This window comes from Saccopteryx leptura, chromosome 9 (assembly GCF_036850995.1).
Source record: "Saccopteryx leptura isolate mSacLep1 chromosome 9, mSacLep1_pri_phased_curated, whole genome shotgun sequence".
Classification (NCBI taxonomy): domain Eukaryota; kingdom Metazoa; phylum Chordata; class Mammalia; order Chiroptera; family Emballonuridae; genus Saccopteryx; species Saccopteryx leptura.
This window is the reverse complement of record NC_089511.1, coordinates 71,254,175-71,271,329: the sequence shown is the minus strand read 5'-3', so window position 1 is coordinate 71,271,329 and position 17,155 is coordinate 71,254,175. Positions and strand designations below refer to the sequence as shown.

At 39.3% G+C, this 17,155-nt stretch overlaps 1 protein-coding gene across 1 annotated transcript in view; it reads left to right on the top strand.

The window, feature by feature from the left end:
* The window catches only part of PPA1 (inorganic pyrophosphatase 1), a 57,094-nt gene that overhangs the window by 8,268 nt on the left and 31,671 nt on the right, over window positions 1–17,155 (top strand). The window contains exons 3-4 of the mRNA XM_066349064.1: window positions 15,261–15,314; window positions 16,261–16,380. Coding sequence (XP_066205161.1) covers window positions 15,261–15,314; window positions 16,261–16,380 — 174 coding nt within the window. The remainder of the gene's footprint in view (window positions 1–15,260; window positions 15,315–16,260; window positions 16,381–17,155) is intronic.

Here is a 17,155-nt window from a genome sequence, read left to right as displayed (position 1 = left end):
AAATAAGAGTTTTCCTTCTTTGGGAAGGTTATATGGTTTTATAGTCCAGGGATTCTTTTTTTTTTTTTTTTTTTGTATTTTTCTGAAGCTGGAAACGGGGAGAGACAGTCAGACAGACTCCCGCATGCGCCCAACCGGGATCCACCTGGCACGCCCACCAGGGGGCAACACTCTGCCCACCAGGGGGCGATGCTCTGCCCCTCAGGGGCATCGCTCTGTTGCAACCAGAGCCACTCTAGCGCCCGGGCCATCTTTGCTCCAATGGAGCCTCGTCTGCGGGAGGGGAAGAGAGAGACAGAGAGGAAGGAGAGGGGGAGGGGTGGAGAAGCAGATGGGCGCTTCTCCTGTGTGCCCTGGCCGGGAATCGAACCCGGGACTTCTGCACGCCAGGCCGACGCTCTACCACTGAGCCAACCGGCCAGGGAGTCCAGGGATTCTTAATGGCCCTGAGGCCCTAGAACGCCCACTGGTGGCTCTGAGGTTCTGTGGATTCTCTGAAATTTCAACTTGCTATAAATAGTTGTTGAAAGTCAAGAAAAATTTGACAACTGGAAATATAGACTCTTTGCTTGATTTTTATAAAAAGAAGGAAATAAACTGATTATGGTTAGAATATCTGTTTTCAAAATTTAGTCATTTTAAAGCTCATCTGAGGAGACAAAAATAGGAGCTTATTCTTAGTTATGACATGCCAATTAAGTTTATTTTCTTTCTATAGGTACGTATGGCAGAAGGTATTACCAAATATAAGAGTTTGTTGCAACTACTATAAGTAGAAAATCTGTAATTGGAAAACAAATGAGTATTACTTAAAGGTATTTGTTTTGAAATTTTAATGGAGTTACTATATTCCTGGACTCTTAGCACGATTTGTTAAATAAGCAAATGATTGGTTGATATAAGTCATGTTTTCCTTTGCAAAGTTATAATTCTAATAAATGTAGGGCACACAGTATCAACGTTGGTCATTATATTTCTTTTTGTAAGCTCAGATGGACTTTCATCCCTTGTCAATGAAATAATTCAGGAACCCATTTACTTTTTGTCTTTAATTAAAAGATTTTGACTTTATTGAGGTATGATTGACAAGTAATCATTGGGCTTATTTAAGATGTACAATATCATGTTTTGATGCACACGTTACATTGTGAAATCATGCTCCTGATCAAATGATGCTCTCAGTCAAGCTTATTAACCCATCTACTATCTCACATTTTTACTCTATTTTGCTGGTGAGAATATTTAAGTTCTACTCACCTAATAAATTTCATAGAACCTACTGTACATTAGATCTCTAGAATTTATTTTATAACTGAAAGTATGTACCCTTTGACCAATAACCTCCCCTCTTCCCTACCTCCCGGACCGTGGCAGTCACCATTCTATTTCTATGAGTTCAACTTTTTTAGATTCCATGAGCTTATAAGTGCTTGTCTTTCTGTGTCTGGCTTATTTCACTTAGTATAATGTCCTCCAGGTTCATTTATGTTATCATAAAGGATTTCCTTTTTTAAGACTGAATAATATTCCATTCTGTGTATGTATATACCACATTTTCTTTATTCATCTATTTATAGATATTGTTTCAATATCTTGGCTATTGTGAATAATGCTACAATTAACAGGGGAGTGCAAATATCTCTTGGAGATCCTGATTTTATGTTCTTTGTATATATTCATCAGTGGGATTGTTGGATCATATGGCAGTTCTATTTTAGTGTTTTAAGAAGTCTCCATTCTGTTTTCCACACTGTACCAATTTACAGTTCTGCCAACAGTGCAGAAGGAGGAACCTATGTACTTTTAACAACTTAGAGTATATCTTATAATTACAAAACTGACTTTGAAGCTAAAATTTAAAACTAAGGGTTAAGAGCCACTGTCACTTGGTGAGCACTTAAGGTAAAGTGTTATTGGAATGAAGAAATGTACTACCCTTTTCAGAAGAATTTTTATGGGTGTAGAGCAGTTCCTTATTAGCTACATGAGCTCTACTGATGGGGGTTTAATACCCAAAACTCCTCTAGGAGTTAAAAAAAAAAAAGACAAGATGCTCTTGTTTCTTATTAACCTCTTAATAGTTAATCTATAAATAAATATAGAAGAATATTCTCTCTGCCACCACTGTTCTCCAAATTTTATTGCAAAACAGAAAAATACAAGAAAGGTTAGAGCCCTGGCTGGATAGCTCAGTTGGTTAGAGCATCATTCTGAAGCACAGAAGTTGCCAGTTCAGTCCTTGATCAGGGCACATACAACAGATTGATGTTCCTGTCTCTCTCCCTTCCTCTCTACCTAAAATCAATAAAATAAACACTAAAAAAAAAAAATAGGAAAGAAAAGGTGGAGAATCATGATTTCTGTATTTCTTCCTAAGTCTGATAGTTACTTCACTTCTGAAATTATCTAGAGAAGTATGTGATGAGTCAACCTGAAAATACTAATTAAGCCACTTATGTGATTTTGCAGTACAGCATGCCCTGTTTACTAGGCTTCACGGTCACTGTTGGAAACAGATCGTAAGTCGTGAGGCATTCATAAGTCTCCATAAAGATACTTAAGTTTACCGCTAAGATTCAGAGATGGGATATAATTAATTAAGAGCACGTTGCATAGATACATACTTAACTCTTACTAATAATATCCTATTACATAGTTATAGTCTGTCCATTAGTTAGTGACTTATTATACTACTGATTTGATCCACAAGAAAACTAGCCAGTTTGGAGATGAAACTTATGATCACCTTACTACTGTAATATTTCTGTTTAATCAATGAAATTATATAGGTTTCTTGTTGGGTATATAACAGTTGATCCAACAATCCACTTTGAGTATAATCAAAAGAAATGAAAACAGGCCTGACCAGGTGGTGGCACAATGGATAGAGCATAAGACCGGGACACGGAGGACCCAGGTTAGAAACCCTGAGGTTGCCGGCTTGAGTGCGGGCTCATCTGGCTTGAGCACGGGCTCACCAGCTTGCGCACGGGGTCACTGGCTTGAGCGTGGGATCATAGACATGACCCCATGGTCACTAGCTTGAGCCCAAAGGTTGCTGTCTTGAATGCCAAGTTCGCTGGCTTGAGCAAGGGGTCACTCGCTCTGCCTTAGCCCCTGAGTCAAGGCACATATGAGAAAGCAACTAGTGAACATCTAAGGTGTTGCAGGGAAGAATTGATGCTTCTCACCCCTCTCCCTTCCTGCCTGTCCCTATCTGTCCCTCTCTGTGACTCTCTCTGTCAAAAAAAAAAAGAAACGAAAACAGAATATTGGAGACATAGTTGTACTCCCGTGTGCATTGCAGCATTATTCATAGTAGCCAAGATTTGGAAATAATCTGTGTCCTTCGACAGGTGAATGGATAAGGAGAATGTAATATATATAAAAGTATGACAACATGGGTTACCCTTGAAGGCATTTTGCTAAGTGGGTGGGACAAACCAGTCACAGAAAGACAAATACTGCCATGGTATCACTTACATGTGGAATCTTAAAAAAAAAGTCAGTCATAGAAACAGAAAGTAGAATGGTGGTTGGGGAGGATAAGGAAAGGTTGGTAAAGGGTCCATACTTTCAGCTCTAAGGTGAATACGGGCCTGACCAGGCGGTGGCGCAGTGGATAGAGCATCAGAGAGGGACACAGAGGACTCAGATTCGAAACCCCCAGGTTGCTGGCTTGAGTGCAGGCTCACCAGCTTGAGCGCGGGGTTGCTGGCTTGAGTGTGGGATCATAGACATGACCCCGTGGTCACTGGCTCGAGTCCAAAGGCCACTTGCTGGCTTGAGAAGGTGTTGTCAAGACACATATGAGAAAGCAATCAATGAACAACTAAGGAGCCTCCACGAAGAATTGATACTTCTCATCTCTCCTGTCTGTCCTTATCCGTCCCTCTCTGTCTCTAACACAAAAAAGAAAAAGAAAAAAATGATGAATAAGGTAAAACATGGTGACTATAATCGATAATATTCTATTGTATAATTGAAATTTGCCAAGAGAATAGATCTTAAATGATCTCTCCCCCCAAAAAAGAAAAAGAAGGAGAGATGAATATGTGAGGTGACAATATGTATTGATGAACAAGATGGGGAATCCTTTCACAATGTTTATGTATGTCAAATCATCATAGTGTACACTTTAATTATCTTATAATTTTGTCAATTATACCTCAGTAAAGCTGAAAAAATAAGATGTTATATTTCTTCTATCCCTAAAATTTTTATTTTAAATCTTATTAATTAATGAAAGTTTATATTAGATTATATTAGATTTGTTCAGTTTCCTATCTACTTAGAATATGGACATCTTTAACATTAACATTCTTTAAAAATATTTTTTTAACTTATTGATTTTAAAGAGAGAGAGGAAGGGAGAGAGAGAGACATTGACTTATTGTTTCACATATTTATGCATTCATTGGTTCAATCCCTGAGCAGGGATTGAACCCACAACCTATTTGGGTGATGCTCTAACCAACTGAGCTACCCTGCCAGGACAACATTAGCATTCGTGTCTTACTGATTTTTTTGTGTGTGTTTGACAAAGACAGAGAGAGGGACGGGTAGGAACAGACAAATAGGAAGGGAGAGATGAGAAGCATCAATTCTTTGTTGCAGCTCCTTAGTCCCTTAGTTGTTCATTGACTGCTTTCTCATATGTGCCTTGACCAGGGGCTATAGCAGAGCAAGTGACCCTTTGCTCAAACCAGCCATGTTGAGCTCAGGCCAGTGACTTTGGGCTCAAGCCAGCGACCATGGGGTCATATCTATGATACCGCGCTCAAGCTGGATAAGCCCGCGCTCAAGCCGGTGACCTCAGGGTTTTGAACCTGGGTCCTCCGCGTACCAGTCTGATGCTCTATTCACTGTGCCACCATCTGGCCAGGCGATGTATTTCTGACTTTGAGAAGTCAGAACTAAAGCTATAGTTTGACTTTTTCCCACCTCCTACAGGCCTGTCAAAATCAACCTACTAGGGATACTCAACTCTGTCTTTCTTTTTCTATAACTATGAACAGGGATCTGAGAGCTTTGATGCCAGGGCAGGGATTGAGAATCCAAAGCATAGTAGAGTAGAAAGCAGAGTTCTGAGAAGTCCTAACAATGGGGGTAATAAAACCATAAATCGAAGATTGAGCTATCGAATAGTTGAAACCATTTAGAATTAAAGAAAACAAGCATGCCTGACCAGGTGGTGGCGCAGTGGATAGAGCGTCGGACTGGGATGCGGAGGACCCAGGTTCGAGACCCTGAGGTCGCCAGCTTGAGCGCGGGCTCATCTGGTTTGAGCAAAGCTCACCAGCTTGGACCCAAGGTCGTTGGCTCAAGCAAGGAGTTACTTGGTCTGCTGAAGGCCCACAGTCAAGGCACATATGAGAAAGCAATCAATGAACAACTAAGGTGTCACCACGAAAAACTGCTGATTGATGCTTCTCATCTCTTTCCATTCCTGTCTGTCTGTCCCTATCTATCCCTCTCTCTGACTCTCTCTCTGTCTCTGGGGAAAAAAAAAAAAAGAAAAAGAAAAAGAAAAAGAAAGTAAGTATGCCCTGGCTGGATAGCTCGGTTGGTTAGACTCTAGAGCATCATTCTGAAGCACAGAGGTTGCTGGTTCAATCCAGCAAGGTACATACAGGAACAGATATTTCTATCTTTCTCCTGCTTTCTTTCATTCTCTCTAAAATCAATAAACATTTTTAAAAAAGGAAAGAAAGCATAAAATTTCTGGGTGGTATTAAATTTTCTGAAATTTTTGTCTTGGTAGTTTTAAGTGCATAAATGTTGGAAATAATTAGAATGCATAATTTTACCCCAAATTTTAAATTATGAACTACATGTAACATAAAATTTACTATTTTAACTATATTAATATCCAGTTCAGTGGTATTAAGTTCATTCATATTGTTGTGCAACCATCATCACCTTTCATCTCTAGAACTCTTCATCTGGTAAAACTGAAACTCTAGACCCATTAGACAATAACTCCCCATTCCCCCCACCCAACCCGTTACTTTAGGTATTTCACGTAAGTGTAAGCATACAGTATTTGTATTTTGTGTCTGGTTTATTTCACTTTGCATAATGTCTTCAAGGTTCATTTCTGTTGTAGCATGTTTCTGAATTTCCTTCCCTTTAAGGCTGAATGATATTGTATGTATATTTTACATTTTGCTTTTCCATTCACTCATTGGTGCACACTTGGGTTGCTTTCATGTTTTACCTATTGTGAATAATGCTGCTATGAACTTAGGTGTACAAATATCTCTTCAAGATTCTATTTTCAGTTCTTTGGGGTATAATCCCAGAAGTGTAATTGCTAGATCATATATGTTATGTAAAAATTTCACAGGGTCAAGAGACCAGAGAAAGAGGCTGACAACTCCATCATTACATTAAGAGTTTATTAATAGAATTTATATGAGGTGTGTCTTGGGTGTTGGCAAGAGTCTTCATGCCTTCCTCCCCTCTCCATTTTGGAGCTAATATATTATGAGACCACGTCAGTATGCACTGTAGAACCCCACAGAAAATGTCCTCACCACCCTGGTTGGCTAGTTCAGTGGTAAAGTGTTGGCTCAGCATGTGGAAGTCCCAGGTTAGATTCCTTGCCACAGTACACAGGAGAAACACCCATCTGCTTCTCCACCCTTCCCCCTCTCCTTTCTATCTCTCTATCTCTCTCTTCCCCTCCCACAGCCAAGGCTCCATTGGAGCAAAATTGGCCCAGGCGCTGAGGATGACTCCATGGCCTCCACCTCAGGCGCTAGAATGGCCCTGGTTGCAATGGAGCAATGCCCTGGATGGACAGAGCATTGCCCCCTGGTGGGCATGCCGGTGGATCCCAGTTGGGTGCATGCAGGAGTTTGTCTCTCTGCCTCCCTGCTTCTCATTCAGAAAAAAAAGAAAAGAAAAGAAAATGCCATCATCAATGAATGAAGGCACAGTTCCCATCCCTGAACAAACATGATATAGGGATAGGTCTACCTGAGATAATTCTTGTGTATGAACTGCAATGGCCATACATAAGCCCGGACAGACATCATCTTCTGGTTTGGAGATGTGTACACAGGATGTCCAGGTATTGCTGTAATGATGGTAAGTTATAGAGGTGGACTCAGAAGGTCTCTAGCAGTCACCCTTGGCATATGGTGGGGCTAGGTATATCAGTGGTTTTCAACCACTGGTCCGGGGAGTCTATAATCATTGGGTCTATAATCTTCATACATCAGGGTGGTTAACTCTTTTATGGACTGGCAGTTGAAAAATACTGATAAATAGCCTTAGGGGAGCACTTGGATGGTATATACCCCAAGTGGGAAACATATTTTCTAACAGTTTCTTTGTCACAGTGAGGATGTAGCCTTGTAGCAAGAGACAGGCTTCAAGCCATCCAGAGAATATACACAAACAACAAGAACATATACTAAGTGGCAGTTGAATGAAGTTCAGCTTAAATACACTGGTGCATGAGGAATACAAAAACCAAATAATGGAGCTTGTCAGGGAGCTTGGGAGAACCAGGTAGCCCACTTGAGTTCCCCATATCTGACTATTCATTTAATTTACAGTCGTTGTTTATCCATCTTAGTTTCTCTGATTCAGGGGCAGACTGTTACCTTGTTACAAGGACGTCAGGATGGCAGACGTCTGGTGATGAGGGGTCATTTTTGCAGGAACAGAATGGACTTGATCCACATATGCCTCACTGATACTCAGGCGTAGTCCTTTCTGTATGTCTCATTTCTGATGACAGACATCTTAATGCCAGGACATCTCAGATTTCCAAGAATTTCTCATAATATCTGGGGCACCTATAATATGCACAAATACAACATAAAAAAGGCTCAATGTTATTTCTTCTTTGACAATGTTTCTCATATAATTTCAACATACCAAATAAGCCTAATTAGTTTAATATTTCTCTGTTAAAAAGAGAAAACAAATCTAAGGTATTCCAGGGGTCCTCTGGAATACCCCAAAGCCCTCTCCAGGTCAAGAAAAAGACTAACTTTGCATCAGCTTACTTTTGATATTTATATATATGTACTTAATTTCATAAAGATTGAAATTCATTCCATTCTTAATTTGGAATTTTCTCAAGATATTTTCTTATACACATTCTACAACCTTTTTTTTACAATAGATTTTATTGTTTTTCTTCTTTCCCATTTTGAAGTAACCAGTCTCACTTTAGGACAAAATTACTTTACTTCTCTTATAAATACATCTCCATACCTTATTATACCTTTTATTACTTAAAAAAATTTTGTTTTCATCTTAATTAGAATTTTTAACCCTTAAGTCCTTAATTTCTAGTGACAACTAAAAAGTAAGTAATTAGTAATTTTTAGATTGGCAGATTTACTAATACATTTTATAATTTTTGAAACATAGGTTTTTATTGGCAAATGTATTTCATAACTTTTAGAAATGTATGCTTCCTGAACAAAGAAAGCATAAGAAGTATTTATTAACATCCAAATTTATCTTTTAGTTTCTACTAAAGATTAATCTTAGATCATTAGAACTTGAAAAGTGTTTAGATTAGCTTCTGTATTTTCAAGAATTTTAAACTAGCCAGTCCAAACAAAGTACTTGTTTGTTTTTCAGATCAATCAAGTAGAAGTTTTAAGAAATAAATAAATAAAAATAACAAATTAGGCCCTGGCCGGTTGGCTCAGTGGTAGATCGTCGGCCTGGCGTGCAGAAGTCCCGGGTTCGATTCCCGGCCAGGGCACACAGGAGAAGCGCCCATCTGCTTCTCCACCCCTCCCCCTCTCCTTCCTCTCTGTCTCTCTCTTCCCCTCCCGCAGCCGAGGCTCCATTGGAGCAAAGATGGCCCGGGCGCTGGGGATGGCTCTGGTCGCAACAGAGCGACGCCCTGGAGGGGCAGAGCATCGCCCCCTGGCGGGCAGAGCGTCGCCCCTGGTGGGCGTGCCGGGTGGATCCCGGTCGGGCGCATGCGGGAGTCTGTCTGACTGTCTCTCCCCGTTTCCAGCTTCAGAAAAATACAAAAAACAAAAACAAAAAAACCCCAACAAATAATACCATCTGGAGGTAGAAAACACTGCACATCTACAATACGAGTATATATAGAGACACATGACCACATAAGCTGATGCATACAGAGACTTAATGGCTACCATACAGGATGTGGGCTCTGTCCACAGGACCTTTCCTGCCAGCCATCTCAGTTAGCCAGGACCATGCTAGCAAAGTTGTAGCTATCTTTTTCAAGTTTCAGTTTGTCTCATTTTCAAAACCTGGCTCCTGCCTCTAGCTTGCTTTGGTGGCCAGCTAAACCACTCAGAAGAGGGGCCAGACCACAGCTGTGGCCATGTTGTTTTATTCCTTGCCACCATGTGTAATGTGTACTTTTTCAAACAAATGCATACATTAACCAGTGTTTTGGGGATGCCATCATACTCACGTGGTAGTGGTCTACAGGAATCTTGTACATGGGCCACCCACATGGAAGTAGGTGGCCAACCCTGGGTCTCCCCTATCGATGCCACTTTATCTACAGCCCATTTCTTAGCTCTCCTGTCTGGTTCACTGATTGTGACTTAAAATTTCCCAGAGCTGAAAGACCAGAGAGAGAGGTTCACAACTCCATCATTACATTAAGGGTCTATTAAGGGTACTTACCCATGAGGTGCGTCTTAGGAGGTGGCAAAATGGCGTGGGTATCCTCTGTGCCTTCCACCCCCAGACACTATTTTATAATAAAAGCACCGAGGCGAGGTACTGGGAAAAGAATGTGTGTTTAATGTAAGGGAGGGGGCCAGCAGGTGCCCAGAGGCTTTGATGTCAGAGCTGGTTAAGAGACATAATTAGGTCAATGGCAACTTGCTACAGAGGTTTTATATACATTTCCAAATTGGGGGTGGGGTGGGGGAGAGGAGTCAATATGGCATATTAGCTTCAAGACTGAGTCAGTTCTGTCCACAATGTACAATATACTAATTCTATTTTCAGTTTTTTGAGGTACCACCATACTGTTTTCCACAGAGGCTATGTCATTTTACTTACCTACCAAATGTGAACAGAATTTCCATTGAGGCCCTGGCCAGGTAGTTAGTTCAATTGGTTAGAGTCACCCCGACATGCCAAGGTTGCGGGTTCCATTCCTAGTCAGGGCACATGGGAGAAGCAACCAAGGAGTGCACGAATAAGTGGAACAACAAACAGGCTGATATCTCTCTCTTCCTATCCCTTCATCTACAACAGTGGTCCCCAACCTTTTTTGGGCCACGGACCGGTTTAATGTCAGAAAATATTTTCATGGACTGGCCTTTAGGGTGGGACGGATAAATGTATCACATGACCGAGACAAACGTCAAGAGTGAGTCTTAGACGGATGTAACAGAGGAAATCTGGTCATTTTTTAAAAATAAAACATTGTTCATACTTAAATATAAATAAAACGGAGATAATGTAAGTTATTTATTCTTTCTCTGTGGACCGGTACCAAATGGCCCACGGACCGGTACTGGTCCACGGCCCAGGGCTTGGGGACCACTGTTCTACAATCAATAGATTAAAAGAAAGTTTTAAGTTCCATTGAGAATGTGTTTTAACAGTAAAGGTTTTTCTAGTAATGGAGTAATTTGGTTGAATTTCTCACATCCATTGTCTTGAAAACCAAGTATAACTTTCACCTTGTGGCAACCCCCTGAATTATAGTCATGTTGTCTAGAAGAAATAAACTGTTCTTTTGTAGTAGTTCCCTAAAGTATGAGACACTCCCCTTCTTTTTATATCAAGATACTTAAAAACAGGGCCTGACCTGTAGTGGCACAGTGGATAAAGCGTCGACCTGGAAATGCTGAGGTCGCCGGTTCGAAACCCTGGGCTTGCCTGGTCAAGGCACATATGGGAGTTGATGCTTCCAGCTCCCCCCCCTTCTCTCTCTCTGTCTCTCCTCTCTCTCTCTCTCTCTCTCTCTCTCTCTCTCTCTCTCCCTCTCCTCTCTAAAAAAAATGAATAAATAAATAAAAAAATTTTGTTTAAAAAAAAAAGATACTTAAAAACACTTTTCCTTGTGATAATAATTATTGGAGAAAATAATCACTACTATACATTCATTGCTTTGCTTTTTAAAAAATATGGTAATTAAAGCCCTGGCTGGTTTGCTCAGTGGTAGAGCTTTGGCCTGGCATGTGAATGTCTGGGATTCGATTTCCGGCCAGGGCACACAGGAGAAGCGCCCATCTGCTTCTCCACCCCTCCCCCTCTCCTTCCTCTCTGTCTCTCTCTTCCCCTCCCGCAGCCAAGGCTCCATTGGAGCAAAGTTAGCCTGGGCGCTGAGGATGGCTCTGTGGCCTCCACCTCAGGTGCTAGAATGGCTCTGCTTGCAACAGAGCAATGCCCCCTAGTGGGCATGCCAGGTGGATCCAGGTCGGGTGTATGTGGGAAATCTGTCTCTCTGCTTCCCCACTTCTCACTTCAAGGAAAAAAAAAGGTAATCACTACAGCAGTGGTTCTTAAACTTTCTGAAGTTGGGACGTATTTAAAATCCCACAAATAATTGTAGGCACACAATATACAAATTTCTGAGACACACGTTATAATAATTAAGTTAAATATTAAAGAAAAAAATATAAAGTCCAAGCGTGCTTTTATGGTAATTTTTTTTTTTTTTTTCATTTTTCTGAAGCTGGAAACAGGGAGAGACAGTCAGACAGACTCCCGCATGCGCCCGACCGGGATCCACCCGGCACACCCACCAGGGGCAACGCTCTGCCCACCAGGGGGCGATGCTCTGCCCATCCTGGGGGTCGCCATGTTGCGACCAGAGCCACTCTAGCGCCTGGGGCAGAGGCCACAGAGCCATCCCCAGCACCAGGCCATCTTTGCTCCAATGGAGCCTTGGCTGCGGGAGGGGAAGAGAGAGACAGAGAGGAAAGCGCGGTGGAGGGGTGGAGAAGCAAATGGGCGCTTCTCCTGTGTGCCCTGGCCGGGAATCGAACCCGGGTCCTCTGCACGCTAGGCCGACTCTCTACCGCTGAGCCAACCGGCCAGGGCCGCTTTTATGGTAATTAAACAAAATAAATATGACAAAATTAAATTTTTTCTGACATTAAAAACCATTCTTATATTGCATTTTTTGAGTTATACTTTTTAGAATTCATAAAAACGAGGGGTTAAAAAATAAAAAAAAAACGACAGTAAAGTTATCTTTTCATATGTATAGATACATTCTTAGTAAGATTTAGTAAATTAGGCAGGTCCCAGTGTGAATGTGTTAAGTTTTTTCATTCTTGTGTTTATGAGAAACATGAGCCTGATGTATCCTAGCGATTTCTTCAATGTTTGGGCATATATTTGAAAGGCAAACTCTCATTTCCTCATCAATACATTGAAAAATTCCTCTCTTTTTACTCTTGTGTTGGGTGTAGAAAATCCTAATTCACATAAATAGGATGTTGAAAATTTTAGTAAAATGTTCAAAGCTTTTAAAGATATATTCTTTTATAGAAATCCAAAAGGCTTCAAGAGTCAATTCTTATGTTTAATCATCAATCCAAAACCCCCACCATTTGTATCATCTTAACTTGACCCCAAACAAAGGATAGAAGAAACTTGCCTCCAGTCTTTCCAGGGAACATGGGGTAGTGTAAACAATCCAGCACCACAGCTTAACAGCCTTTTGCAACCTAATCAGGCGAGTGAGGTGGGGTGTGTTGGGCAGACTGTCAGCTTACAGCCAATTCCTCACACCTCTGTCCCCCAAAAATCTAAACTCCAAAGACCCTGTTGGTTTTTTGGTTCCCAACAGGCACATATTTCTCTGGAATAACATAGGGCACACCAGTGTGCCCTGGTGCACATTTTGAGAACCACTGCACTACAGCATCTACATAGGTTTGAAAATGTGCTAAACATTTATTTTACAGACTAGACCTCATCTAGGTTTGTGGACCCCAAGGTGTAGGCCTACAAGCTAGAAGGATCTGGTTTGGAAACCCAACTCTTAGGGAGTTAAAAGCTTTTGTTTTGTTCACTAATAGTCTTCAAGGCCTAGAGAAGTGTCCCACACATAATGGTTGTGCTCAATAAACATTTGTTGAAAAAAAATGTATAAATTGGATATAAGGCTACTTGCAGGATAATTCTTGCTATTTTTGGCCCAGCTAAGGTTGGGTTCTTTTGTTTGTCGGCTTGCTTTGTGTTTTGTTTCCACCTGTTATGCAGGTTTGTAATATTAGGTGATTTTGAGATCTGGCTGTATTTATCATTTAATTCCATTGAAGTGTTTGATGTAGTTTCCAAGCTTTGAATTAGTGACTTCAGCTCTATTTGCTACTTTGTTTTCTTGAGGCTACTTTGTTTTCCTCGATACATTTTCTCGAATGTATTCATTTTGTAATATTTTCTTTTTAAAAATCAACAGTCTCCTTAGCTTCTCCTTTTTCTTTTTAATCTTTCATGTAGTAAGAGCACCATCTTGTGAACCTTTAGGGTATTGCCGCTGAAAACTTGAAAAACCCTCTATTTGTTCCAGGATCATAGATTTACAGACATTTTCATTCCAAAGCAGTGGTACTAGATAGATGCAGTTCTTGAGAACTACCCTGAAAAACTAGTGTTACTTTTTCTAAAACCATCCATTATTTATTTACAAGGATAGATCAGTTTATTCAGTCCTGGGTTTAAATAATATCTCCATTCTTTGTGCTTTTTATGTTGTTAGCAGTAGGTATCAGGAGGCTTAGAATAAAAAGCTCAAGGAATGTTTTAGTCTCCCTTGGTTTGACCAAGAACTGAAATATAAGTGACTGAAGTTTTACCCTCCTGAATATAAATCTGTGTAGCTTTTCTGTTTAAAGTCAGCATGTTAATTATTGGCTTGAAACCTTTGACATATTCCCTGTAGCTAGCTCATCAGTCCCTAGTTTTGTTTGTTTGTTTTCAATTGGATTTACTGGGGTGATATTGATTGATAAAACTATATAGGTTTCAGATGTCTTTTTTCTTTTTCTTAGTTTGGGAGTGGGACAGACAGGGACAGAGAGACAGGAAGGGAGAGAGATGAGAAGCATCAACTCATAGTTGCAGCACCTTAGTTCACTGATTGCCTTCTCATATGTGCCTTGACTGGGGAACTCCAGCCAAGCCAGCCACCTTGGGCTTCAAGCCAGCTACCTTTGGGCTCAAGCCAGCAACTATGGATGGGGCATGTCTATGATCCCATGATCCCACACTCGAGCCGGAGACCTTGGGGTTCTGAACCTGGGTCCTCAGTGTCCCAGGCTGAGGCCCTATTTAAAATCAACTTTTAAAAATACATATTTTATAATAGAGTATTGTCAGATTTGGCTTCATTTTTGCCTTTATAGAGGCTATAAACTGAAAATGCTGAATTCATAGTTTTTTTCCTTGGTAAAATTAATTTTCTGACTCGTTAAAGCTCAGTTTTAATTAGAGACCCTGTGTCAAGTTGATATTTGACTTGAGTGTACAAAAGGAGATGACCACAGTCTTCTTTGATTGTGTTTTAAAACACGAAGCACTTGGAAATTTAAAAAATCTGTCATTCATTTTAAAGTAGTCAATTTAAGGCTGTAAACTAATTATACTAGAAATGCTATTGGTTAAAATATTTTTGGAACGTAATATTTTATTTTAGTGTCAAACTTTTTGTCCTTTTGAGGAGTACTTGATTTTTAAAACCAGCCAAATTGGGAAAATAACGTGGGTACTCAAGCTGATTTTTGTTTGAGGGTAAAAATAAAGTATGACAAAGTAGCTAAACTGATTTGGGATTTGTCTTAAAGCACCTCTGAAATAGGTGATCCAAAACCATTTTGAGTAATTGCAGAGTCACTGTAGAAATGAATAGACATTGGATATGATTGCTTTAAAGATGGACTTCCTCTTGATACAAGTTCTGTTATGTTTAGAAATTGTTCCCTTTCTTTATAGAAATTCTTTCCATATAACCCACACCCCAACTATTTTAATATGAAAATTTTAAAACATCCAGAAAAGTTTGAAATATTACACAGTGAACAACCATATGCCCACCACCTAGATTCTGCAATACTTTTGCAGAATAGTATTTTGCAAGAATATTATTCTGTATTTGTTTTGTCTCTTCATTCATCAGTTTGTCTTATTTTTAAAATGCATTTTATTGGAAGTCCATTATTTTCAAAGATCTGATATGATGAGCAGTTTAACTTTGGGGAAACTAGGGCATGCTCATTGAAGAGAACAAATTAGTTCCTGTTACCATCTGACCTTCTGTTTTTCAGGATGTGTTCCACATGGTAGTTGAAGTACCACGCTGGTCTAATGCAAAAATGGAGGTATGTTTTGCCATAGATTAAAAAAAAATTATTGAATTTATTGGGGTGACATTGGTTAATAAAATTTTATAGGTTTCAGGTGTACAGTTCTGTACTACATCATCTGTGTGTTTCATCTTTGATCAATCGTCAGATGTAGGATATTAGTTTTGATCCAGGCACACTGATTTGTTCAAAGGTTAAACAGCTAAAGCCCAAGGTTTTCCCCTTTCTAGTCCCAATTTATTTTCCTGTTGAATCCCCCATTGCCTGCCAGTCTTTCCTCTGTTCTCCTACTATACTCAACCATTTACAGTTTACACGTATGTTACAGACCTACCTTCCTTGCACCTTTGCTTCTGGAGTTTCCAAAACCTGGAATTGTCTTTTTCTCCTCTGTCTTGTTCTTTTTCAGTTCATCATTGATTTCATAGAGTCAACAGGCTTTCCTTGGTCACACGAGCCACAGATGGATTTCTGTTGCATTTTGTTAATGTTCTTCTGATGACACTTAGGATATTTGGCTTTTGTTAGGAACATTTATTATGAGTTTTATATTACTTAAGCTTTTTTAATGTAACCACACTTTGTATGTAATACACTCATATATTTCAATAATTTGAAATGCTTTAAAGGAAAGCCAAATTTGGTAATATTTATATTGCCCTTTTAATACAAATATTTAATTTCTCAAATGTTAGGATTTATTCCAGGTAAGTTTAGTGTTTGCTTTCTGGAATTAGTCAATGTTCTTTCTCTTCTTGATAGTTCTTACATATCTCAAATGTTTTCCACTTAAAGGCTGACTATGGAGAAACTTCTATTTCAAATTATAAAAATGTTAGGAGTAAAATATATCATTACAGTAAAACTAGGGGATGTGTATTCTATAATCAATTTCCTCAAATTCTTATTTGAATAGTATTTTGCATCCAAATATGCGATGATTTGAAATTTTTTATTGCAGATTGCTACAAAAGACCCTTTAAATCCAATTAAACAAGATGTGAAAAAAGGAAAACTTCGTTACGTTGCAAATCTGTTCCCTTATAAAGGGTATATCTGGAACTATGGTGCCATCCCTCAGGTATGTCTCTATGCAATTGTTAGAAATGTGCTTTTTAGCTTACAAAGAAGATTTAAATACCCTTCAGAAAGTTTTTGCTATAATAGATTTTAAAAACATAAGGGAGAATTAACTCATTTTAATAATTCCTTGAGTAACTGATTTTCAAGATAAACTGAAAAGTAAATATTATAATGTTTAAATTCACATTCAAAAGATTGCTCTATTTTGAAATACATACTTATCTTTCTATATGGACTAGTTAATAAACTATACAAATTCTTTTTTTTAAGAACGAGTGGTAAATCTATTAAGAGATTTGCTAATGATTATAAAAGCACTTATTTTAGCTCCAGAAAGACTAGGATTCAAATTCTAAGGCTGCCACTTCCTAAGTTACCTAATTTGTCTTTGTCTCTTCCTCCCTGAGACATGACTGTCTCCCCCTGAGATATTAATAGCACTTAGCTCATATGGCTACTGTGAAGAATAAAGCACTTAGTTCACACAGCTGTTGACTTTTATGTTTAGAATCCTGATTCCTTCTTTAAGCCAAGGTCTCTGTAGTAAAGTAAGAATAGGACTTTATTTTCCTAAACAGTCATCCTTTTGAGGAGGAGGGATATCTGCATTGTTTATGAATTGATCCCCAACACAATGCCAGTGTATATAGTAGGTCCTTATGTAACATTTGAATGAAGAATCACTAGAGTTATATCTGTTATGAATAAATGATGGTTTGAATTCTGGTTTGGCTAGACTAATGCTGTGGAACTTAGGAGTTTTTTGTTTGTTT